The 27,027-nt window shown below is 42.9% G+C and overlaps 1 protein-coding gene across 1 annotated transcript in view; it reads right to left on the bottom strand.

Moving 5' to 3' along the window:
- The window catches only part of LOC140197807 (misshapen-like kinase 1), a 352,270-nt gene that overhangs the window by 123,670 nt on the left and 201,573 nt on the right, over window positions 1-27,027 (bottom strand). Inside the window, exons 7-8 of the mRNA XM_072258270.1 lie at window positions 11,352-11,482; window positions 7,691-7,745 (exon numbers count right to left, since the gene is read on the bottom strand). Of these exons, the coding sequence (XP_072114371.1) occupies window positions 7,691-7,745; window positions 11,352-11,482 (186 nt within the window). The remainder of the gene's footprint in view (window positions 1-7,690; window positions 7,746-11,351; window positions 11,483-27,027) is intronic.

Below are 27,027 nucleotides of genomic sequence, written 5' to 3'. Positions count from 1 at the left end.
AAAGAGTGAATAATTTCAAGTGTCAATATTTCAGAGGATCCATCTTGGAACCAACATATCGAACAGCTACAAAGGCAGCATGACAGCATCTTTATTTCATTGGGAGTTTGAGGAGATTTGGTATGTCACCAAAGACACTCAAAAATTTCTACAGATGTACTGTGGAGAGCATTCTAACTGGCTGCATCACTGTCTGGTATGGGGGGGGTGGAGGAGAGAGATAATGCACAGGATCGTATTAAGCTGCAGAGAAATGTAAACTTAATCAGCTCCATCATGGGCACGAGCATCTGTAGTATCCAGAACATTTTCAAGGAGTGGTGCCTCAAAAAAGCGACATCCATCATTAAGGACTCCCATCACCCAGGTCATGCCCTCTTCTCATTGTTACCATCAGGAAGGAAGTACAGGAGCCTGAAGGCACACTCTCAACCATTCAGGAACAGTTTCTTCCCCTCTGCCATCCAATTTCTGAATGGACACTGAACCCATGAACACTACCTCACTACTTTTTAAAAATTTTTACTTTTTGCACTACTTACTTAACTATATATATTCAATTTTTTCCTATTATATATTGCATTATACTGCCGCTGCAAAGTTAACAAATTTCATGACACATGCCGGTGTAATTAAAACTGATTTTGATTATTAGAGGAGGAAGAATTACAGACTAGCAATTTCATATCTCAAGAAGCAACAACTTCCTCCTCTTCTCCCCACCCCCCAATCCTGTCATGTTGGCTCCAAATACAGTATCTGACCATTAATACAAAGCTGGGCTTAGTGCCAAACTCTTAATCCCAGTTGTGTCATCTCAGAGGCAAATAGACTCTAAAATAGAATATTCAACTAAAATTCATACATGCAGAACTGAAAGTAATAGATTTTTATTTCCATTCAAAGGGAATCAAGTCACTTAAGACCAGGGCATTAGGTACTCATACTCATGGGAAACTAGGATTTGGGCAAATTCACTTCTGAAAAGCTGATGTTTATTGCCCAACATATGAAACATATTGTGTCAGTCCAGAGTACTCAGAGGCAATCAGATCTGGTGACCATGGAGTTTTATAAACTCATAAGCTAACTTAGTATTCTCATTAGTCTGACAGCTTCCATGGTCACACTCATGCGATTGTCATCCACAGTTGCGGTCCCATGGACAACCTGGTTCCTTGCTAATGTCGCTGACTGAAGCATCGCAGGAGACTGAAACCGAGGCAGCAGATGGTGTGCGCTGCTGTCAGGAAAAAGTCCCTGCACTCGAGCGACCCCCTCTCTCTTTCTGATGGTGAGTGAGAGCCTGTCAGTCTTTGAGTCAGAGGACTTGGAGAAGGGATGCAGAAGGTTGTAACATTGAAACACTGAGCTACTTGTCTCTTGTCATGTTGTTGCAGGAATAACCTCTCTCTCTCCCTCATTAGTGAGGGAGAGAGCCTGTCTGACATACTGAGGGACTGTAGTTTTTGATGAACTCTAGATCAAGGCCTCTTTGGGGGCTTTGCTATTGCATAGTGGGGAGAAGAGGTTGGTGCTTATGCTGGTGCAAGTGGGGGCACGGTGAGGGGGAGGGTCATTGCTTTTGCTCATGCTTGTGTGTATGGGGGTGGGGCTTTGGGATTCTGATGTTTTTGTCAATCATTCTTTGGGGCTTTTTCTGCTTCATGGATATCTATGAAGAATAAAATTGCAGGTTGTATATTGTATATATTCTCTGATACTATATTGAATCATTGATCTTTTTAATTACATGATACAGATATTCCAGTAACATTTGAATTGGACTAGATGGTTTGCCTTGTACTGGGGTTCCCAACCTGGGGTCCATAGACCCCTTACTCAATGGTATCAGTCCATGAAATAAAAAAAAAAGGTTGGAAGCCCCTGGTCTAGTAACACAAGTACTGCATCACAAATCATCTTTGGAATTTCTATAGCCAACACCAGGAAACAACAGCTGGCTTAATAGTTGTCAGATTAAGCATCAGGCTTGCTTCTTGCAGTTTGAGAATACTTAAATGCTTCCCTTGGGGATGTATAGGTACTTGTAAGTAAAAACAGTAATTTAATCCATTCCATCACTTTATCCCAGTACGAAATCACCACAGCTATAGTAAAGGTTATTTTGCAGCTTGAATCGGTGATGAGGAAGGCAAATACAATGCTAGCATTCATTTCAAGAGGACTAGAATAAAAAGCAAGGATGTATGTGGAGAATTTAAGGTAATGGTCAGATTGTACTTGGAGTATTATAAGCAGTTTTGGGGCTCCTTATCCAAGAGAGGATGTGCTGCTGTTGGAGAGGGTTCAGAGGAGGTTCACGCGTATAATCCTGAGAATGAATCCTGAGTAGAATCCCGAGAATAATGTACGAGGAGCGTTTGATGGTTCTGGGCCTGTACTTGCTGGAGGTTCAAAGAACGGTGAATCTCATTGAAACCTGTCGAATATTGAAAGGTCTAAATAGAGTGGACGCGGAGAGAATGTTTCCTGTAGGGGGAAGTTTAGTATCCCAGGTGTATGTGGAAAACGTAAGACAATGGGGTTGAGAGGGATAATAAATTAATCATGGTGGAGCAAATTCAATAGGTTAAACGGCCTAATTCTTCTCCTATGTCTTATTTTCCTGCCCATGTTATTATGGAATTGGCATTTCTTTTCCCCAGAGCCATCAATTGCTTAGTTACTGAAGATCCAAAAACCTGACACCCAGCTCCTAAAGAAGCAAGGGGCCTGGCACCAAGAAGGCAGACACCAATATCAGATATTCAATCCAATGGTCAACACATCCAGAACTGCATTGTCAAGCCTTCACGGTTTAAGGCAAAAGTACTCATGACTAACTTCTGCTGAAAAAGTAGTACAAAGCCCAATCACAAACAAGAGAAAATTTGCAGATGCTAGAAATCTGAGCAACACACACAAAATGCTGGAGTAACTCAGCAGGCCAGGAAGCATCTAAGGAAAAAAGTATAGTCAATGTTTTGGGCCAAGATCCTTTGGCAGGACTGGGGAATACACTGAGGAGTGGATTTAAAAGGTGGGGAGGGGGAGGGGTGAGAGAAACACCAGGTGATAGGTGAAATTGGGTGGAGGAGGGATGAAGTAAAGAGCTGGGAAGTTAATTGGTAAAAGAGACAAAAGGCTATGAAAGAAAGAAAGGGAGGAGGAGCACCACAGGGAGGAGATGGGCGAGCAAGCTAAGATGAGAGAGGGAAAAGGGGATAAGAAATAGTGAAGGGGGTTGGGGTGGGGGAAGTTTGAGAAATCGATGTTCATGCCATCAGGTTGGAGGCTACACAGATGGAATATAAGGTGTTGTTCCTCCAACCCAAGTGTGGCCTCATCATGACAGTGGAGGAGGCCATGGATGGGCATATTGGAATGGAAATGAGAAGTGAAATTAAAATGGGTGGCCACTGGAAGATCCTGCTTGTTTTGGAGGAAGAGCACAGAAGATCGGCGAAGCGTTCTCCTAATCTATGTCGGGTCTCACCAACATACAGGAGAGCACTGAACACAGTAAATGACCCCATCAGACTCACAGGTGAAGTGTTGCCTCATCTGGAAGGACTGTTTAGGGGCCTGAATGGTAGTGAGGGAGAAGGCATAGGGGCAGATGTAGCACTTGTTCCACTTGCAAGAATAAGTACCAGGAGGGAGATCAGTGGGGAGGGACGAATGAACAAGGGAGTCATGTAGGGAGTGATCCCAGAGGAAAGCAGAAAGTGTGGGTGGGAGGGAAAGATTTGCTTGCTGGTGGGACAAAGCCCAATATACACAATATATTTTACATTTTTTAATAAAATCTCTCAGAATACCAATAATCATTATTCATCACATTGCAATTACTTACAATAAGGGTGATAGTTATATTAGCATTTCATTGACCTATTCAAGTGATACAGAAGGATAACATGGACACAAAGAGACTACAGATGCTGGAAATCTGGAGGAATACACAAAATGCTTGAAGAAGTCAGCAAGTCAGACAGAAGTGGGAAGCCGACGTTTCAGGTCGGGACCTACCATCACTTTAGGTCTACTCTCCATTTTGCTCCATTGATGCTGCCTGACAGGATGGTGACAAGCTTAAAGAATAAGAGTTAAAAGGCACTTCATTTGCCCAAGGTTGAACTTATTTCAGTGAGTGACCCATGGTGAACTCTTAAATGTTCCTATGCTCTGGTCCTTTCTGACATAATATAAAAAAGTATAAAGAGAGACACAGTGGACTGCAGATGATGGAATCTTTAGCTGTACACCAATCACTAGGTGAGCTCAGCAAGTAAGGCAGCATTTGAGGGGGGAAATGGACAGTCATCAATTTGGGTCATGACTCTTCATCTGGATTGAAAGAAAATGGAGAGATAGCCAAAGGTGGAAGGAGGGGATACCAGTCCTCACAGAAGGGTCAGAAGTAGAAACTGGGTGTCAATGTCTCTTGAGGACCTACCCTGGGCTCAACAGATCGATTCAGTTACAAAGAAGGCACAACAGGGGCTATATTTCATTAGAAGTTTGAGGAGATTTGATATGTCACCAAAGACACTTGCAAATTTCTACAGATATACCATGAGGAGCATTCCAACTGGCTGCAACATGGTCTGGTATGATGGGGCGGTTCCTCTACAGGATTGAAAGAAGCTGAGAATCTGCAGGGAGTTATGAACTCAGTCAGCTCCATCATGCACACTAGCCTCCCCAGCATCCAGGTAATCTTCAAGGCGCGATGCCTCAGAAAGGCAGCATCTATCATTACAGACACCCATCACCCAGGACATGCCCTCTTCTCAATGCTACCACTACCGAGGAGGTACAGGAGCCTGAAGGCATACACTCAAAGATTCAGAAAGAGATTCTTCCCCTCTACCATCAGATTTGTGAATGGACATTGAACTCATGCTACTGTCCTAGCTCAGATGTAACTCTACTTGGAGATCTGCTTCACTTTGAGGATGCATATGGTAAACCCCACAAGAGATTACCAGAACACAAAGAGTTAGTTGTGTTGACAGGTTGCAGAGTGAAGACTTGTATTTAGTCAACCACAAGAATGACTTAATTGAAATGTTAAAGATGTTTGAAGGAGGTTGGCATGGTAAACAGAAACCATTTCCTCTGGCAAAAATCCCAGAACATGGGGACATAACCTTGCTTCTTCACACAACCCCATCTCCTAAGATTTGCTGATAGTAGGAATCAACTGAAAATTTAATGCACCATGTACTTTGTCAGGCAAAGGTACCAAGGGATACAGAAACAAGAAAAAGAATTTTGTGTGTGTTGTTCCGAACTTGCAACATCTGCTGGCTTTCTCGTGTCTAAAATATGAGATAATTGGTTTATTGGTGAATAGTTCAGGAATACAGGAAAAAGTTTTCAAGTAACACAAACAAAATGCTGGAGGAACTCAGCAGGCCAGGCAGCATTATGGAAGAGTAAACAGTTGATGTTTTGGGCCATGACCCTCATCAGGACGTTGCAAGTAAGCTTCCTCCACTGAGGTTGGGTGAGACTACAACTGGATGTCATGTGTTAACGGTGAAAGGTGAAAGTTTTAAGGGGAACATGAGGGGAAACTTCTTCATTCGGAGTGGTGAGAGTGTGTGGAATGAGCTGCCAGCACAAGTGATGCATGTGAGCTCGATTTCAACATTTAAGAGGAGTTTGGATAGGTACATGGATGGTAAGGGTATGGAGGGCTATAGTCCCAATGCAGGTCGATGGGACTAGGCATTTTTGATGGTTCAGCATGGACTAGATGGACCGAAAGGGATGATTCTGTGCTGTACTTTTCTATGAGTCCATAACTCTAAGAGGAGAAAACTGCCAATTTGAAGGAAAATACACCGTGAAATTCTATTACAGTGGAACAGAAGTGCAATTACCAGCATTTTTATTTCTTTGCTTTCAATTTTAATTCTTGCTCTATTTGTTTTTATTTGCGTAAAAACTAGCTATGATATTTACCCATTTGTATTGCCAAGGGTGAAGTTAACATATAAAACGCTATAAGGCAGGAATCCCAACGCACTGGAATGTGGAAAGTTGAGACATGTCAGTCGTTAATCGAGTGGTCATAACCCAGTTGGTGAAAGATCAAATTAATTGGAGAGGCTAAGTGTTTCATTCAGCTGAGCAGTTCCAAAATAAACTTGGTCTAATCAAAGATTTTTCCCTGGTTCCTTCAGTAAGCCCCAACTCAGTGACTCAAAAGTGATCACAGAAGGATTATTAGAGACACAGAAAAGTACAGCACAGAAACAATTTAGTCTAGGTCGAACTGTTTAAACTGCCTAGCCCCAGCAACCTGCAACGGAACCACAGCCCTCCATACCCCTACCATCCACATACCTATCCACACTTCTCTTAAATATTGAAATTGAGTTCACATGCACTACTTGTGCTGGCAGCTCATTCCACACTCTCACCACTCTGAGTGAAGAAGTTTCCCCTCATGTTCCCCTTAAACTTTTCACCTTTCACCATTAACATATGACCTCTAGTTGTTGTCCCACCTGACCCCAGTGGAAAAAGCCTGCTTGCATTTACCCTATCTATACCCCTCATAATTTTGTATACCTCTATCAAATCTCCTCTCCCAATCTTCTACGTTCCAAGGAATAAAATCTGAACTTATTCTGTCTTTCCTTTATAACTCAGGTCTTCCAAACTTGTCAAAATCCTTGTAAATTTTCTCTATACTCTTTCAACCTTATTCAGATCTTTCCTGTAGCTAAGGTGACCAAAATTGCACACAGTACTCCAAATTAGGTCTCACTAACGTCTTACACAACTTCAACATAACATTCCATCTCCTGTACTCAATACTTTGATTTATGAAGGCCAAAGAGTCAAATTCTTTCTCTACGACCCTATTCTCATTATTAATTCTGTATTTAAAAGAACTCTTGCCAAAAGATGGCCACATTGGCAAAATATGCAAAAGATCAATATGAAAGCAGACACTACTGAAAATACATAACAGGCCATCTTGTATCTGAAGAGCGGTTAATGGATCAGAAGAATGACCTTCCACCTGAACCTGAAAGCTGATGCTGATTGAACTGATGAGAATTTCTCCATCAACATGTGGGTTGCTGGGTGGTGCAGCTTGTTGCTCCGTGCTATATCTGTGAATAATGGGCACTATGGTAGTATAGCCATTAGCGTGACACAATTACATTTTGGAGGATCAGAGTTCAAGGCAGGCACTGTCTGTAAGACATTCATATGTTCTTCCGCTGGGCGCCCGAGTTTCCAATGGGCGCTCTGGTTTCCTCCCACAGTACAAAGACATGCCAGTTAGTAGGTTATTTGGTCATTAGGCTAGGGTTAAACAGGCAGACTGCTGGGCAGAGCAGCTTGGTGGGCTGGAAGGGCCTTTGCTCCGCGCTGTATCCCTTAAAACAAAACAGGATGCTTAATCCTGATGAGTCTTGGGCTGAAACGTTGACTGTTTACTCCTCTCCATAGATGCTGCCTGACCTGCTGAATACCTTCACTATTTTGTGTGTGTGTGTTGCTCTGGATTTCCAGCATCTGTAGAATCTCTTGTGTTTAGTATTTCTATTATTTCTTTCTTTCTCCACTTCAACATTCTAGTGTCTACAGCACTGAGCTTTCAAGGTAGTGCAGATGGTGATCTTCTCCTTTCCCTAACCCTGGTTAAAGAAAAACTTACGTGGAGCGCCTTCTGCCATTTCAATTGCAGTAATTCCCAAAGACCAAATGTCACTCTGCAATTAAATCAAACGAATAGAGTTAGGGGAGAGGTAAAAACTGGTTGTTCATGTTACGAATAGAACATTGTTTCCCCATTACTTGCTGTATATTGTTAAATCACTTAAATAAACATCTAAACTAATTTGTTTATGCTTAAAAGAAAAACCTGCACAATGTACTAGTGTTATATTTATTTAATCTTGCACTGGTGCCAGTATGTTCATCTTCAGTATGTCACCAAAGACTCTAGCAAATTCCCACAGATGTACCATGGAGAGCATCCTGACTGGCTGCATCACTGCCTGGTATGGGAACTGAACCTCCCTTAATCACAGGATTCTACAGAGAGTGGTGAGGACAGCCCAGCGCATTTGTAGTTGTGAACTGCCCATGATTCAGAACACTTACAAAGACAGGTGTGAAAAAAGGGCCCGAAGAATCATTGGAGACCTGAGTCACCCCAATCACAACTTATTCCAGCTGCTACCATCTGGGAAAAGGTACTGCAGCATAAAAGCCAGGACCAACAGGCTCCGGGACAGCTTCTTCCACCAGGCCATCAGACTGATGAACTCGCATTGATTTGAGTGTATTTCTATGTTACATTCACTGCTCTGTTTATTATAAATGATTATAGCTTGCTATGATTGCACATTGCACATTTAGATGGAGAGGTAACATAAAGATTTTTACTCCTCATGCATGTGAAGGATGTAAGAAATAAAGTCAATTCAATTTGACTGGTTGCTTCATCATCTGGTATGGATACTCCAATGCACAATATTGAGAGATGCTGCAGAGGGATTGGAGACTCAGCCAGTTCCATCATGGGTATGACTGTCCCCACTATTGAGATCAACTTCGAAATACGGTGCCTTAACAAGAGAGCACCCTCCATTAAGGACCCTCACCATCTGGGACAAGGCCTCTTTCATTCACTACCATCAGGGAGGATGTACAGGAGCCAGAAGATCCACATTCAACATTTTAGGAACCTCTCCACTATCAGATTTATGGGCCATCTGTGATGGCATGAACGCCACCTCACTATTCCTCTTTTGCATGATTAATTATTTTATTATGTCTTGCATTGTACTGCTGCTATGGAACATTTAATGATACATGTCAGTGATAATAAACCTGAAACTGATTTTTATTTTGCATACATGCAAGTGTCAAAATGGTAGTTGTGATGTGTCTAGTGTGGTAGTGTAGTGGGTAGTGCTTGTCACTCTCACTTTGAGCCTCCACTGCTGGCTCGCAGTCTTGGAAAAGGAGAGCTGAATGTGTAAGTCTCTCCCTGCCAGTACGTAGCCTCTCCAACAGCAAGCCTCACCTAGTGTCTCCTCGCTGGCGACACACGGAAACTGAACTCCTTTTGGACTCAGGCTGAACAAGAGAGGACTGGGAGGAGGTCTGGCCCCTGCACACAAAGTACACAGGCCTACCGGCATGTGGACATGCCCTGGTGCTCATGAACCAGATCCCCAGCTATGGCTAAATAGCCCTACTGCCTGTGGGCAGCCTCGGGAGAGGCAAAGTCTATGGGAGTAAACCCAGACAGCAAATCCGGAGTGGAGCACCTAAGGCGGCTGGACATCATTGAACGTCGCTCTGGCAGCTCCTGCAACCAAGCTGGTACCAAACATATTGCTTCACTTTCCTTTGGACTACACTGGTGATGACGAGAGCAGGATCTTGACGACTGGGCATCTCACGATCTCCATACCTTCCATACAGGCTTGCGATATGATGATTGTCCTTCGAGGCACAATGATGCCAATCACCACATGCAAGTAGTATATAATTTGGTAATTTAAGTTTGGTACTTAAGAGGGACATCCATTTAGAATGGAGATGAGGAGGAATTTATCTAGTCAGAGAGTGGTGAATCTGTAGAATTTGTTGTCACAGGCAGCTTTGGGAGGCCAGGTCATTGGGTATATTTAAGGCAAAGGTTGATAGATTCTTGATTCATCAGGGCATGAAGGGATACAGGGAGAAGTCAGGAGATTAGGGCTGAGAGGGAAATGGTGGAGCAGACTCAATGGGCCAAATGGCCTAATTCTGCTCCTATATTTTATGGTCTTAATTTGTTCTCATGCTTGTCTTGTAATGTATGGGTTGCTTAATTACCATAACAGTTGTACTCTGTGTATCTATGTCTATAACAACAAACAAATGACGTTATAATTGAAATGATAAAGATACACTTGTCATCATTATGTGCTGTGTACTATGACGTGGGCGATCATGGTCTTTCCATGACCATGATTGTTTTGGGCAAATTTTTCCACAGAAGTGGTTTGCCATTGCCTTCTTCTGGGCAGTGTCTGTACAAGACGGGTGACCCCTGCCATTATCAATACTCTTCAGAGATTGTCTGTCTGGTGTCAGTGGTCACATAACCAGGACTTGTGATTTGCACCGGTTGCTCATCCAACCATCCACCACCTGCTCCCATGTCTTCATGTCAGCCTGATCAGAGTGAGGGGTGCCTAAGTAGGTGTCACACCTTGCCTGAGGGTGACCTACAGCCCGGTGGAGGGAAGGAGTGCCTTACCCCTCCTTTGGCGGAGACATATCTCCACGCTGTCACCCAGAGGATACACTAAACATAAACAAACCAAATACAGCATCACTTGTACAACTTTTCTCACAAACTCCAGATGTCTCAATGTACTTCAAGTTCAACCAAGCGCTAATCTGTAATATGCATTTATTCATGGGGCATGACTTTTCTGTCAAGGCCAGCAATGACTGACCACCCACAACTGATAACTGACTGGGAGCCGGAGGTCACATCGAAGCAAAGCAGGAAAGATACACTCTGGGACATTTAGTGATTCACAAAATACACCAATTTTATGGTAAACTTTACTACTCAGCATGGCATTCTGGATTAATAGTTTAGATCACTGGATACCACTCTAGTACACATCATGCATGGGTAATGAATAGGTTCTATCTTTCCCGATGTGTTGTCGACTTTGCCCATAAGTCAGAAAATAAACAAATTCTCCAGTTTATGGCAGCCATACCTCCACAATATTATACTGAATGGCAAGAGGCTGCAAAGGATTATAGACTCGGCCAACTCCATTAGAACAACCCTCCCCACTGTTGAGGACATCATCGAGAGGTGATACTCAAAAAGACGGATCTATCATTGACCCTCACCATCGGGGCATGTACTCTTTTCATTACTACCATCAGGGAGGAGGCACAGGGGCTTAAGAACCCATATTCAATAATTCAGGAACGGCTTCTTTAATCAGATTTCAGAATGATCTATGAACAGCACCTCTACTCCTTCCGTTTACAATATTTATTTTGCAATTTATAGATTATTGCGCCTTTGCTCTGCAGTGCTGCTGCAAAACTACTAATAACAGTGATAATAAATCTGATTCTAAAGCACACAAGACCTATAAGGAAGAACTATTATATTGGACAACAAAGATTTTGCTTCCTTACTACTTTTGGATGAATTTAAGGGAGGGGGCATGGTCGATTAGTTGCATTATACATTTAAACCTGGGCAATTTGCTTTGAGAATGGAACATATCTGAGAACTGATGTTATGCCTTGCTTCTTGTGTGGTATGCATTCATACATACCCTATAATCGTAAGTGGCATCAGGATTTTCGTCACATGCTATCACTTCAGGAGCCATCCAATATGGAGTTCCGATGAATGTGTTCCTCCTTCCGACAGTCCTGTCGAGTTGAGCGCTCACACCAAAATCAACTGCAAAATGAAAGGGAAATCAGCACCATTAGATGAACAGCAGGAACATTTCATAAAAACAACTTAGATTTATACTGACAGTCCTTTTTAGTTATAAATCTAGAAATCTTCTATATTTATTTCCCAATTTTTAAACACATAATACAGACACAACATCCAAAAACACTCATTACGTTAATGCTGCTATTCCCTAAAAGTTAATTTGCAGGTTGAGTCGATGGTGAGGAAGGCAAATGCAATGTTAGCATTCATTTCAAGAGGACAAGAATGTAAAAGCAAGAATGTAATGTCCAGGCTTCATAAAGCACTGGTGAGGCCTCACTTAGGAGTATTGCGAGCAGTTTTGGGCCCCTTATCTAAGAAAGGATGTGCTGACATTGGAAAGGGTTCAGAGGAGGTTCATGAGAATGATTCTGGGAATGAAAGGTTTATTATATGAGGAGCGTTTGATGGCTCTGGGCCTGTACTCACTGGAATTCAAAAGAATCGGGTGGAGGGGGGAATGAAGGAATGAAACCTACTGAATGTTGAAAGGCCTTGATAGATTGGATGTGGCAAAGGAGTCTAGAATCAGAGGGCACAACCTCAGAACAGAGGGAAGTCCATTTAGAACAGAGATGAGGAATTTCTTTAGCCAGAGAGTGGTGAACCTGTGGAATTCATTGCCGCAGGCAGCTGTGGAGGCCAAGTCATTGGGTATATTTAGAGGTAGAGGTTGATAGATTCTTGATTAGTCACAATGTTAAAGGGAGAAAGCAGGAGACTGGGGCTGAGAGGGAAATAGATTAGCCACAATGAAGTGGTGGAATAGATTTGATGGCCAAATGGCCTAATTCTGCTTCAATATCCTAAGCTTATTTGCTCTTCATTTGAGCATACTGATATTAATCACCCCATCCCTACATAAGGATAAATATCACCAGGAAACAGAGCAACAACCAGGGAACTTTCTCACTTGACTTTTAAGTTTTATGCTAAATCTTTTGCATATAATCTAGCATCTATGATTTGGATTGTTTCAGACATTGATGTTTCCAACGTCTTAGAGCAGTGGTCCCCAACCTCCAGGCTGCGGACCAATACATTGCTGTGAAGCATGCAGGGGTACAGTGGTGGCCCGGGATGCACCCAGCGCATCTTTAGGAAAAAAGCCGAAAAAAACAAGCTAATTAATTAGGTGCCGCCTGGCACGTAAATGTCGGCCCAGATCAGAGGTGGGATCTGGTCTCTCACAACAATTCGGGGTAAAAAAAAACTCCAGAGATCCATCATCAAGCTGGAGGGATTTCTGATGCTGTTTCACCACTGCAATATCTGAAAAAAAATATGACTTCACTGTAGTGCTTGGCTGGGCTCGAATTTATGGAGAAGTCTCCTCGGATCAGGTCACTCAACTTCCTGCAGGTTTATTTTTTTCTTGTGTAGAGCAAAAATTTATTGAAAAATCTCAACCACTCTATTCATTGTTGATTCAGCAGAACAGATATAGGTGTCGAGCATTAGAGTTGATTGTACACATTGCAGCCATTGCAAGGGGTTGGAGTATTGAAATAGAGAAGCATTATTACAAGTGTAGAGCTAATACAGAATTAGTACAAATAAGAGCGAATGTAGAATTATTATAAATAAGAGCTAAGATGTACCAAGAGTAATGCAAACACAGCTTTGGTCTTTTATTTAAGGAAGATGTACCATCTTAGAGGTGGCTAGTAACAGGAAACAGATGCCCTCCATTGGTGCTAGTGACAGACCTCCAGCTTCCACTTGAAGCCTATTACCGATGACAAGATCCAGTGCTGAACAAGTGGCCGAGATCCAGAGATTTCACTTCTGACCACAAAACTGAACATACCTTTGTCTTACTCCAAGTTTGTAGCTGGCATCAGGGAAGAACATGGTTGATGTGGACCAGCATAGTTGAGGTTGCCCTCAAAAGTTTCCAGTCTATGACTGTGATCAATACGGCAATATGCTCAGGATAGGGCCACCTTGTAATGTCTGTTTGAAATGCTATAAAGCAAATGAAAGTGATGCCTGTAATAGAGAATATCTGCACCAGAGCATAAACCTGGCTGGTGCAGAGATGGGATTCCTCAAGTGACATGCCCAGTAGGTTAGTTAACACTCCAGAATCCTTGTAGATATTTTAAAAACTTACTGAACTCAAACACGAGAAAGTCTACAGATGCTGGAGATCCAAAGCAATGCTGGAGGAACTCAACAGGTCAGGCAGCATCTATGGAAATGAATAAACAGAGTCGACGTTTCGAGCCAAGACACTTCTTTAGGATCAGAAAGGAAGTGGGAAGACAAAAGAATAAAGGCTAGAGGAGTGGAAGAAGGATAGTTAAAAGGTGATAAGTGAGTTGGGAAGATAAAGGGGTGTAGAAAAAGGAATCTGATAGGAGAGGAGAATGGCCATAGGAGAAAGGGAAGGAAGGAACCCAGAGGGAGGTGATAGGGAGGTGAGAAGAGGCAAGAGGCCCAAGTGGGGAACAGAAGACAAAGGGATGGGGAGAGAAAAATTTACTGTACTCTTGTACCCATATCATTCATCTGTTCTTTGACCATTATCCTGCTGTAATAGCTTGCACCACCTTTGGACCTTTATTCTATTTTCTTGCGCCATATCCACAACGCTTTCCTTGCTTGCTTTATACTTAACTTTAATCTCTTTCCTCTGCCTATGCTGATCACGGAACCTCACTCTTCTCCCTTTCTCTCGCAGCTAATCCTCACCCACATCTTTTTAGCTCTGTCATGGCTTAAAAATAGTTACTCTGACATCTTCAAAATATCAACCATTTGTGTGAAAACAGATCGTGCTCAGATTGCCAAGAGCTTTACAGCATTTCCATCTCTATTTTATATTCTACCAATTGTAGTATGTCATTTAAAGCTTTGCTTCCATCTATCCAGACCCACTGCTTCCTCATTTGAATGATTTATATCATTATCACTCTGTAATATGCATTCCAATGGGGAAAAGGCAACATCTTACAGTGTTCATTCTTCTGCACACCAGGCCAGAACCCAGAGGGAGCTCAGTGGCAATGGATGTAGAAATTTGGAATCCAAGCACACAAATTACAAAAGCAAATGCTTCACCTTCTGCAGAGGGTGGCATGATTATTCGATTATTCTTTTAGTTAGTCACTGTGCCACAGAGAATCTACAAAGTTGCAGGCAGGTAAAATCCGGGCATTGCCTGCTTTGCCAATTTGTGTTCAAAGAGTCTAAGTACACTTATTATCAAAGAATGTACAAATTATATACCTTGAAATTTGTCTGCTTACAGGCAGCCACAAAGCAAGAAACCCAAAGAACCCAATTAAAAAAAAGAGAATTGGCTGCAACAAAGAAAGAGAGAGAAAAAAACCCACAATTATGCAACCAATAGAAGCAAACCAGATTGAGTCCTTACATCTACTTCCTGGGGCAGCTAGGGTAGGCCCAAGCCTCAGTAGCACAGCAGCCGGAGCTGTTAACTACCAAGAAATTAATATCTTGGGAGACCGAGTGAAACCAGCTCGACTCTCTGCTCCGGTCCCATCGCTTGGGCTTTCCAGTCTATCTGGCCTGGCGTTTTACATTGTCCAAGGAAAGCCACCGCTACAACCTGCAACCTGGTCATCTCTGAGGCTGAGGTACGCAGATGTTTCCAACAAGTGGACAGTCACAAGGCTGCGGGACCGGACAGCATCCCAGTGTGGGTACTCAGGATGTGCGCAGCACAACTAGCAGATGTGTTTACATATATATACATATTTATTTTTTTTCTCTCTTTCTCTATCCTTCTTGCTTCAAATTATCCACCATTGTCCTTGTACCAAAAAAGACCAAGGTAACATACCTGAACGACTGGCATTCTGTCACACTCACCTCAATAATAAGCAAATGCTCTTAGAGGCTGGTCAAGGTTTACACCTGCAGCTTGCTACCACCCAAACTGGACCCCCTACATTTTGCCTACCGACATAACCGAATGACAGACAATGCAATAGCCAATGCTCCACATACCGTCATTACACATGTGGAGAAGAAGGATGCTTATGTGAGAATGTTGTTCTGGGACTACGGCTCAGCATTAAACACCATAATTCCATCCAGGCTCGACAAGAAGCTCAGAAACTTTGGCCTTGACCCTGCCTTGTGCAGCTGGATTCTGTACTTCCTGTCCAATCGCCAGCAGGTGTTAAGAGTGGGCTCCCTCATCTCCACCCTCTAACTCTCAATACAGGAGCCCCTCAGGGTTGTGTACTAAGTCCCTTCCTTTGCTCCCTGTATACCCATGACTGTGTCACCACCCATAGCTCTAATCTGCTAATTGAATTTGCTGATGACACTACATAGATTGGCCTAATGTCAAACAATAACGAGATGGCCTACAGGGAAGAAGTCATCTCTCTGACAGTGGTGTCAAGGGAATAACCTCTCCCTCAATGTAGCAAAAACAAAGGAGCTGGTTGTTGATTACAGGAGGAATGGAGACAAGCTAAACCCGATTGACATTAATGGATCTGGGGTTGAGTCGGTAAACAGCTTTAAGTTCCTTGGCATCCACATCACCGAGGATCTCACATGGTCTGTACACACCAGCTGTGTGGTGAAATAGGCACAACAGCGCCTCTTTCACGTCAGACGGTTGGGGAAGTTTAGTATGGGCCCCCAAATACTAAGAACTTTCTACAGGTGCACAACTGAGAGTACCCTGACTGGCTGCATCACTGCCTGGTATGGGAACTGTACCTCCCTTAATCGCAGGACTCTGTAGAGAGTGGTGCAGACAGCCCAGTGCATCTGTCATTGTGAACTTCCTATGATTTAAGACACTTACAAAGACAGGTATGAAAAAAGGGTCCAAAGGATCATTGAGGACACTAGTCATCCCAATCACAATCTATTCCAGCTGCCATGATCTGGGAAACAGTACCGCAGCATAAAAGCCAGGAACAACAGACTCTGGGACAGCTTCTTCCACCTGGCTATCAGACTGATTAACTCACGCTGATTTGAGTGTATTTCTATGTTACATTGACTGTTCTATTTATTATAAATTACTATGATTGCACATTGCAAATTTAGACAGAGATATAATGTACAGATTTTTACTCCTCATGTGAAGGATGTAAGAAATAAAGCCAATTCAATTTTGCTTCAACTTAGCGATGCACCTGCACGACACATCCTTCAAGTCAGCTTTGCCTCCACTTACTTCTTCATTGTTTGTGGTTTGCCACAATTTACCACATAGTTTAACACAAGTTACTTCAGAAAAGGTGTTATTAGTAATGTTTTTAGTCAAATTTCTTGCCTTTTAATCTACTGCACACGTTTGGCATTGCCATCTTAAACCAGAATTTCAAAATGGCAATGACTATCAGACAATGAAATCACAAAAGTCACATTTTCTTGGTGGCCACCCATTTTAATTCTGCTTCCCATTTTTATTCTGATATGTTGGTCTACAGCCTCCTTTGCTGTAATGATGAGACCATTCTCAGGCTAGAGGAACAACAACTCATATTTCGTCTGGGTAGCCTCCAGCTTGATGGTATGAATATTGATTTTCCCCAACTTCTGATAATTTCACATTCCCCCTGCCCCAGCCTCAAGTTCTGTATCTCCATTACCCCTGTTCTTCTCCTTACCTGCCCCATTATCTCCATCTGGAGCCCCTCCTCCTTCCCTTTCCACCATGGTCCACTCTCATCTCTCATCAGATACCTCCTTCTTCAGACCTTTATCTCTTCTACCTATCACTTCTCAGCTTCTCACTTCAAGCTCCTCCCCCACCCAGCTGGTCTCATCTATAACCTGCTAGCTTGTACTCCTCCCCCTCTCCTTATTCTGGCTTCTTTCCCCTTCCTTTCCAATCCTGAAGATTTTTGGGCTGAATCGCCAATTGTTTATTCCTCTCCATAGATGCTGCCTGACCCGAGTTTCTCCAGCATTTTGTGCGTTATTCTGGACTTCCAGGATCTGCAGAATCTCATGTTATGACCATCAGCAGTGCTGTATCTTGGTGGAAAAAGTTTTGGATTTAAGAGATGCTCTTGGAGAAACTGCTCTGCATTTGTAAATGATATAACTGCAACCATTGCAAGGAGGCTGAAGTATTGAGAAAATCCTACAAAAAGCAGTGGATACAGAGCACCCATCACAGGTAAAGCCCTCCCTATCGCTGAGCACATCTACATGAAACGCTGTTGCAGGAAAGCAGCATCCATCATCACCAAGGACATGCTTTCAGAGCATACTCCCTTCTCACTGTTGCCAACAGGAAAAAGGCACAGGAGCCTCAGTACCCACACCACCAGGCTCAGGAACAGTCACTACCAATATTCCCACAACCCACTGACTCACTTTCAAGGACTCTTCATCTCATGTTCTGGCTATTTATTTACTGTTATTTCTTTATATATCTGCACAGTTTGCTGCCTTCTGCACTCTGTACACCCAAGTTGGTGCAGTCTTTCATTGATTCTATTATGGTTATAATTCTATTGTATATTTATTGAGCATGCCCACAAGAAAATGAATCTCAGGGTTACATATGGTGACATATGTGTACTTTGATAAATAAATTTGCTTTGAACTTCGTACAGAAATAGAGAGATATTATAAAGATTTATCATAAGGAATGCATTTACAGTTTTGGTCTCCTTTTTTAAGGAATATGTATGTAGACAGTCTAGTTTGACAGGGTCCTGAATTACCCCTATGAACTGTGCTCGATTACCACTATTAACTGTGCTTTTGAAAAGAGAGAGAGAGTTATTTAACATTGATAACTTGTTTTGAAAGAAAGAGAGACGAAGACTAACTGTTGGACTGTCACTTTAAGGCACTGGAAGTAACTTTTGGATTTCTACTGAGTTGGAGTTGGAGACAGCACCGAGCAGCTCATAAGTTGCAATGGTGACCAAAGGCAACGTTATTTAATGGACACTCGATGCTATGATTTTCGGCAGGCTGTTGATACTTCTCAAGGACTTTTGCCTGCTTGCATTTCTTCACAGAGAGAGGAAGGAGGAGTTATTTGAATGACAGTTGATGCTCAGCACGAGAAGTTAAAATAGGAGGTCAGATGATAGACCTCAGACACATGTTCTGGACACTGAATGAGCAGTGTTGTGCCTGCAGGAAAAGTGAGTTTTGGAGGATCGATCAGGCGGATCGATCACTCGCTCTTGCAGTGGAAAGAGGAAAAGGGTTGACTGGTGGGGAGTTGTCCATGTGTCCACCCTCGCCTGGAGGATAACTCCACCACAGAAAACCCATCCCCTTTGTTAAAGTCACAGTCGGTGACTTTTAAAGGATTTCGAAGAACAATGAGAAGATCGACTGCGTCAGCTCACCTGAAGACTCAAATCTCTCCCTCCCCCTCTCTCTCCCCATCACTACTCAACTCAATACCATGAACTAAGCTGAAATGAACTTTACTCATCATCGTAAGACTGTATCTTTTTACCCCTAGACTTAAAGCTTGGTTTTTCATACATATATTTCCACACCACTGATATACTTATATACATATATATATATATATATATATATATATATATATATATACACACACACACACACAAATATATATATATACACACACACACACATACATATATACATATATATATACACACACACACATATATTCATTGCTAATCTGTTTGACTTATCTACATTTATATTACTGTATTGCGTAGTTACTAATAAATATTATTAGTTTATAGCAATATTGGACTCCAAAGTGTTTTCCATCTCTGCTGGTTCTTTATTCCCGTCACGGGGTACGTGACACTAGACCAGGGATTCCCAACCTTTATGTCATGGAGCCTTACCGTTAACCAAGGGGTACATGGACCCCTGGTCTCGATTGAAAGGATCATTAGGGTACTTTCTGGGATGAGAGGACTGTCCGAAGACAAACACATAGCAAAATTGGAATTTTATTATTTATAGTTTCGATTAATGAGGGGTTAATGAATTTAAAATACAAGAGCCTAAGAGGGCATGACAGGGTAGATACTGAGCGTTTCCAGTGGGATTAGCATGCCAGATCTTTTCGAAGGGCAGGCTGCTGCATTGGTGGTTCAGTGGTAGAAATCTCCCCTCACTTGGCAGGCTGGTTTCAAATCCCCAATGAAAAACACCATTTAGACTGGTATAGTAGCGTGGTTGTAAGTGCTGGTCAATTGTAAGCTCCAATTATTGACTGTGGCAAAATTAGCAAAGGTAAAGCAATTGAATTTCAAAGGTAGATGGTTAGGTTCTCTCTTATTGGAGATGTCCAGCACTTTGTGGCTTAAATTCAACTTGCTTCTCATCAGTACATGATTGTTGTCCAGGTATTGTTAGATAAAGACATGGCCTCTTCCTTTTGCAAGTGAAATTAGAAGATTGTTTGATGATGATTGCATATCCAAATTTCTGACCATATAACCTGGATTCCCAACGTGGGATGAATGAACCCCTCAGATAATGGTATGGCTCCACAGGAAAAAAAATGTTGGGAACCGCTGACTTAAAATAAAGGGTGGGTTGTTAACAAAAACAGTTGAAGAGTTATGTATTTTGTTTTTAAAGGGTGTCTTTATTGACATCCCTGCATCAGCCAAGGAGTTGAAGGTGGCAGTGGCATGTCACCTGGAGCAGACAGTCTATCATATAGCAAAACTGCTGAAGAAAATAAGAACATACGGTAAGAGCTTACATGAGGCTGTCTGGCTCATTGAGTGTGCTGTTTTCCCATAACCCTCAATTCCCCTATTGTGCAGAAATCAGTGCCATGAAAACAGTATATTTAATGAGGTAAGTTTTATTGCTTCCCTGGGCAGAGAATTCCACAGATTCACTCCTCTCTGGGAAAAGCAGTTTCTTCTCATCCCTGTCCTAAATCTTGAGGTGATGTCCCCTAGCTGTGGTAACATTTAGATTTATTGTTTATTTTTAACTTTTATTTTTTATTCCAATTATTTATTTTCAATTATTTATCTCCAGGCAATATTACATAGCCTCCCAACAGCATGTTGAACAATCATACATTTCATTATTGCCACTGAGGCTGCAACAAACATATGCAAAACGTAGTGCACAATTCAGGCAAGTCTTCTGTAACATTTCCCAAACTAATGCTAGCTTTACCACCTAGAACAGGGGTCTACAACCTGGGGTCCATAGAGCCCTCAGTTAATGGTAGGGGTCCATTGCATGAAAAAGATTGGGAATCCTTGACCTCGAAGGACAAGCACACAAGGTCCAATTCCAAATTGGTCAACATCTTAACCTTAAAGAATGGAAATAGATATAATTTTCTGTTGTTGTATTTAAGTCACAGATTTTTCTACCCAACCTGTATGGAAATACTAAATCTGAGGAATTTTTCCCTTCATTTATTCTTTCATGGGATATTGATGATATTGAATTTTTACTTTCAGTTCCTGTGGACTCCAATCTTTACTACTGTCTCAGGACAGGGTTCGAGCAGACTCAAGCTTGTGTCTACAGACACTGGGCATCAACGGATTTGCAGACTTGGCTCTGCCCAATGGGCCTCAACTGGCAGATTTCTGATTAGACCCACAGGCCTCAAACCTTGACATTGATCCGAATACATAGCGATCACTGAACACCAGTCCTTGAAAACACCAGACTATCTTCCACTTTCGAGTAAATATAATAGGCAGGTGATGGAGTGGCAATACCTCTCTTCCAAAGGAGTGTAAAGCATCCTTCCCTCCACTAGCCTGCAGGTCACCCTTGGGCAAGGAGTAGCAAGGATCAGGGTCATGTGAAGCTATGGGAGCAGGTGGTGGACGGTTGTATGAGCAGCTGTGCATATCACAAGTCCTGGTTATACGACCACTGGTGCCAGGCAGACAATCTCTGAAGAATTCTGATAATGGCTGGGGTTATCTGTCTTGTAAAGACACTGCCCAGAAGAAGGCAATGGCAAACCACTCTGTAGAAAAATTTGCCAAGTACAATCATGTTCATGTTTAGAACAATATCACCTATGTAATACGACACAGCACTTACCAATGAGGACCACGGTGGAATGTAAAGGCATTACTGGTTCACCAGTCCAAATCCCTATAAGCCTAATTTCAATCAAGATGCTACCATAGCCATGTTGTGGCTGAACATGGTCACTGCGTGCTATTTATTAAATGATTGCTCATCATTTATCAGATCATTTCTGAAGGTTATCAAAATGTTTTTATATGCAGTAAGTGTTTTCATTATGAGTTGTGAGTGGATCGACCACTGCAAATATCTTCAATTAGTCAAAGGTAGCGGGTACTGGGAGGTGGAGGAACACATACAAAACGCCAGAGGAACTTATCAGGTCAGGGAGGATCTACGGAGGGGAATAAATAGTTGATGTTTTGAGCTGAGACCCTTCATCAGAACTGGAAAGGAAGAAGGAAGAAGCCAAAATAAAAAGATGGAGGCAGGGGAAGTACAAGCTATGTGAAGTCAGGTGGATGGAGGAGGGGTACTGAAGTGAGAAGCTGACAGGTGATAGGTGGGAAGTTTGAGGGCTGAAGGAGTCTGATTGGAGAGGAGAGTGGACCATGGGAGAAAGGTAAGGAGCAGGGGCTCCAGGGGGGAGATGATAGGCAGGTGAGAAGAGAAGAGGTAAGAGGGTAGCTAGAGTGGGGAATGGAAGAAGAGGGAGGGGGAAGAGGGAAAATTACTGGAAGTTGCAGAAATGAATGTTCATGCCATCAGGTTGCAGGCTACCCAAATAGAATAAGAGGCGCCCTTTGCTCTCACCTATTGGCTGCAAGACTGCATGGTTCAGAAATTGCAAACACAAAGGTTGGGGGTGTTGTGGATAGTGTGGAGGGCTGTCAGAGGTTACAGCGGGACATTGATAGGATGCAAAACTGGGCTGAGAAGTGACAGATGGAGTTCAACCCAGATAAGTGTGAGGTGGTTCATTTTGGTAGGTCAAATATTATGTCCATGGGACACTCAAAGCTGCTGCACAGGTTGAATGTGTGGTTAAGAAGGCAAAACGTGCATTGGCCTTCATCAATCACGGGATTGAGTTCAAGAGCCGAGAGGTAATGTTACAGCTATATAGGGCCCTGGTCAGACCCCACTTGGAGTACTGTGCTCAGTTCTGGTCACCTCACTACAGGAAGGATGTGGAAACTATAGAAAGGGTGCAGAGGAGATTTACAAGGATGTTGCCTGGATTGGGGAGCATGCCTTATGAGAATAGGATGAATGAACTCAGCCTTTTCTCCTTGGAGTGATGAAGGATGAGAGGTGACCTGATAGAGGTGTATGGGCGGTGACCTGATAGAGGTATATAAGATAATGAGAGGCATGGATCATGTGGATAGTCAGAGGCTTTTTCCCACGGCTGAGATGGCTAGCATGAGAGGCCATGGTTTTAAGGTGCTTGGAAGTAGGTACAGAGGAGATGCCAGGGGTAAGTTTTTTTTTAAAAACGCAGAGTGGTGAGTGCGTGGAATGGGCTGCTGGCGACGGTGGTGGAGGCGGATACAATACGGCCTTTTAAGAGACTCCTGGACAGGTACATGGAGCTCAGAAAAATAGAGAGCTATGGGTAAACCTAGGTAATTTCTGAGGTAAAGACATGTTCAGCATAGCTTTGTGGGCCGAAGGCCTGTATTGTGCTGTAGGTTTTCTACATAGGAGCAGAATTAGGCCATTTGGCCCATTGAGTCTGCTCTGCCATTTCTGACCTATTTTCCTTCTTAGCCCCAATCTTCTGCCTTCTTCCCTTCATGCTCCAACCAATTAAGAATCTACTAACCTTTGCCTTAAATATATGTAAAGACTTGGCCTCCACAGCTGCCTGTCGCAATTAATTCAACAGATTCACCGTTCTCTGGCAAAAAACATTCCTCATCACCATTCTAAAAGGACGTCCCTCTATTCTGAGGCTATGTCATCTGGATGTGGAGAAGGTGTCTCCTATGATCGGAGAGTCTATGACCACTCTGTCAAGGCCTTTCAACATTCGATAAGCTTCAATTATGTCATCTCTCATTCTTCAAAATTCCAGTGAATACAGACCCAGAGCCATCAAATGTTCTTCATATGACAAGTCATTCAATCCCGGAATCATTTTCAAGAACCTCCTTTGAACACTCTCCAACATCGGCAAATCCTTTCTTAGATAAGGAGTCCAAAACTGCTCACAGTACTCCAAGTGAGGTCTTACCAGTACTTTATAAAGCCTCAACATTACATCCTTGCTTTTATATTATAGACGCAAACAACAGGAATTCTGCAGATGCTGGAAATTCAAGCAACACACATAAAAGTTGCTGGTGAACGCAGCAGGCCAGGCAGCATCCGTAGGAAGAGGTGCAGTCGACGTTTCAGGCCGAGACCCTTCGTCAGGACTAACTGAAGGAAGAGTGAGTAAGGGATTTGAAAGTTGGAGGGGGAGGGGGAGATCCAAAATGATAGGAGAAGACAGGAGGGGGAGGGATAGAGCCAAGAACTGGACAAGTGATAGGCAAAAGGGGATACGAGAGGATCATGGGACAGGAGGTCCGGGAAGAAAGACAAGGAGCGGGGGGGGGGGGGACCCAGAGGATGGGCAAGAGGTATATTCAGAGGGACAGAGGGAGAAAAAGAAGAGTGAGAGAAAGAATGTGTGCATAAAAATAAGTAACAGATGGGGTACGAGGGGGAGGTGGGGCCTTAGCGGAAGTTAGAGAAGTCGATGTTCATGCCATCAGGTTGGAGGCTACCCAGACGGAATATAAGGTGTTGTTCCTCCAACCTGAGTGTGGCTTCATCTTTACAGTAGAGGAGGCCGTGGATAGACATGTCAGAATGGGAATGGGATGTGGAATTAAAATGTGTGGCCACTGGGAGATCCTGCTTTCTCTGGCGGACAGAGTGTAGATGTTCAGCAAAGCGGTCTCCCAGTCTGCGTCGGGTCTCGCCAATATATAAAAGGCCACATCGGGAGCACCGGACGCAGTATATCACCCCAGTCGATTCACAGGTGAAGTGTTGCCTCACCTGGAAGGACTGTTTGGCGCCCTGAATGGTGGTAAGGGAGGAAGTGGAAGGGCATGTGTAGCACTTGTTCCGCTTACACGGATAAGTGCCAGGAGGGAGATCAGTGGGAAGGGATGGGGGGGACGAATTGTCAAGGGAGTTGCGTAGGGAGCGATCCCTGCAGAATGCGGGGGGGGGGGAGGGAAAGATGTGCTTAGTGGTGGGACCCTGTTGGAGGTGGCGGAAGTTACGGAGAATAATATGTTGGACCCGGAGGCTGGTGGGGTGGTAGGTGAGGACCAGGGGAACCCTATTCCTAGTGGGGTGGCGGGAGGATGGAGTGACAGCAGATGTACGTGAAATGGGGGAGATGCGTTTAAGAGCAGAGTTGATAGTGGAGGAAGGGAAGCCCCTTTCTTTAAAAAAGGAATACATCTCCCTTGTCCTAGAATGAAAAGCCTCATCCTGAGAGCAGATGCGGCGGAGACGGAGGAATTGCGAGAAGGGGATGGCGTTTTTGCAAGAGACAGGGTGAGAAGAGGAATAGTCCAGATAGCTGTGAGAGTCAGTAGGCTTATAGTAGACATCAGTGGATAAGCTGTCTCCAGAGACAGAGACAGAAAGATCTAGAAACGGGAGGGAGGTGTTGGAAATGGACCAGGTAAACTTGAGGGCAGGGTGAAAGTTGGAGGCAAAGTTAATAAAGTCAACGAGTTCTGCATGCGTGCAGGAAGCAGCGCCAATGCAGTCGTCGATGTAGTGAAGGAAAAGTGGGGGACAGATACCAGAATAAGCACAGAACATAGATTGTTCCACAAACCCAACAAAATTAGTCCTTACTCTTAATAATTTCTCCTTTGGCTCCTCCCACTTCCTCCAAACTAAAGGTGTAGCTATGGGCACCCGTATGGGTCCCAGCTATGCCTGCTTTTTTGTTGGGTTTGTCACCTTAACACCATGTTTGAGTTGAGCTGTTCTCTAATCTTGGCAATTTACTTGCAAACTTTTTGTCACCATACGAAGAGACATCATTCGTGCACTGTTGATTATGTGTGTGTCCTCCGAATATTGGCCTTTAAATACTTATCAATCAGCTGGTTGGTCATCGTTATGGAAACACAATTGTGATGTAGGGATGAAATCTCGTCCTAATTAGCTGGGTGGCGAACTTGGTGTGCTGTGCTCTGGAATTTTACGCCCATTGGCTCACGAATAGGATTGAGGTCTATGCGCTTGTTATGGAATTGTTTGCAGAAAGCCATGCTTCTAGGAATTCTCTTGCATGCCACATGTTTGCTCATGCCTCGACTTTCACTGATGCCCAGTTGAATGTGAATTTCCATCAATCTGTGTCTTGGGATTACTACTTTTCCATTGCGTTATTTCTAAGCGACTAGCTCTTTTGCCTTACTCTACTCCGAAATAAGCAGATACTTCTGCTAAAGGAATCTATTTGACCTTTCCACACTCAGGTTAATATTGCTATGGCAACTGCTGCGACAGAGTTACTGTAAACATACGCACAGATCCAAGATCAGGCTCCACTCATCGTTTAATATGAATTTCACAGACTGATCTGCTTATCTTGTATCACCCCGAAGCACCGAACACACAATCTCCTTCCAAGGACAGAACTACAGCAAGATAAAGCACAGAAATAGGCAGTGTGTACTGACCATCAAACATCTGTTTAGACTGGGCCTCCTTAACCTGGGGGGTCTGTGAACTTGGATGGGAAAAAATTTACATGTTCATTTTCACTGATCTCAACCTAAATTTAGCACTTTCTTTAATTACGGATGTAGGCAACAAACCACAGCAGTACCTGTGAGTTTGTCATCAATAGAAATTACATTTTTTGAAGTTTAACTTGCCTATATTTTAAATGTATAGTCTTGTTATTAAGTAGGGTCATAGAAAAGTACAGCAGAGAAAACAGGCCCTTAGGCCCATGCTGAACCATTTAAAGCATTAATAAAACACATTATATCACAAATTTGTTTAATATTTTAATAATTATTTCAATATAATTGGTTTATTTTGTAATCTTGTGTATTTTATTTTATATATTTAAATAAATTATTCTGAGGAGGGTTCCTTAGGATTCACCAGACTCCTAAAAGTGTCCAGGACATAAACATAGAAACATAGAAAATAGGTGCAGGAGTAGGCCATTCGGCCCTTCGAGCCTGCACCGCCATTTATTATGATCATGGCTGATCATCCATAAAAAGGTTAAGAACCCCTGACTCCTGAACCCCTGACAGGTCTTGCATTAACCCCATTTTCCATTCTTGCCTACTTTAACAGAACATACGTACACATTATGTAAATTGTAACTTAATCGTTATATGGCAGAATGAAGCAGCATGGAAGGATTTTAAAATCAGTACAGGTACACAATGATTTTAATGGAGAAATCAAAAGACTCAAAGTACTAAATTTATTATCAAAGAATGTATGAATTATACAACCTTGAGATTTGTTTACTTACATGCAGCCACAGAGCAAGAAACCTGAAAGAACTCGGTTAAAAAATAAAT

Source organism: Mobula birostris, chromosome 5, assembly GCF_030028105.1.
Source record: "Mobula birostris isolate sMobBir1 chromosome 5, sMobBir1.hap1, whole genome shotgun sequence".
In the NCBI taxonomy this organism is placed as follows: domain Eukaryota; kingdom Metazoa; phylum Chordata; class Chondrichthyes; order Myliobatiformes; family Myliobatidae; genus Mobula; species Mobula birostris.
Note: the sequence above shows the minus strand (reverse complement) of the source record. Positions and strands in the feature narration are given on the sequence as shown.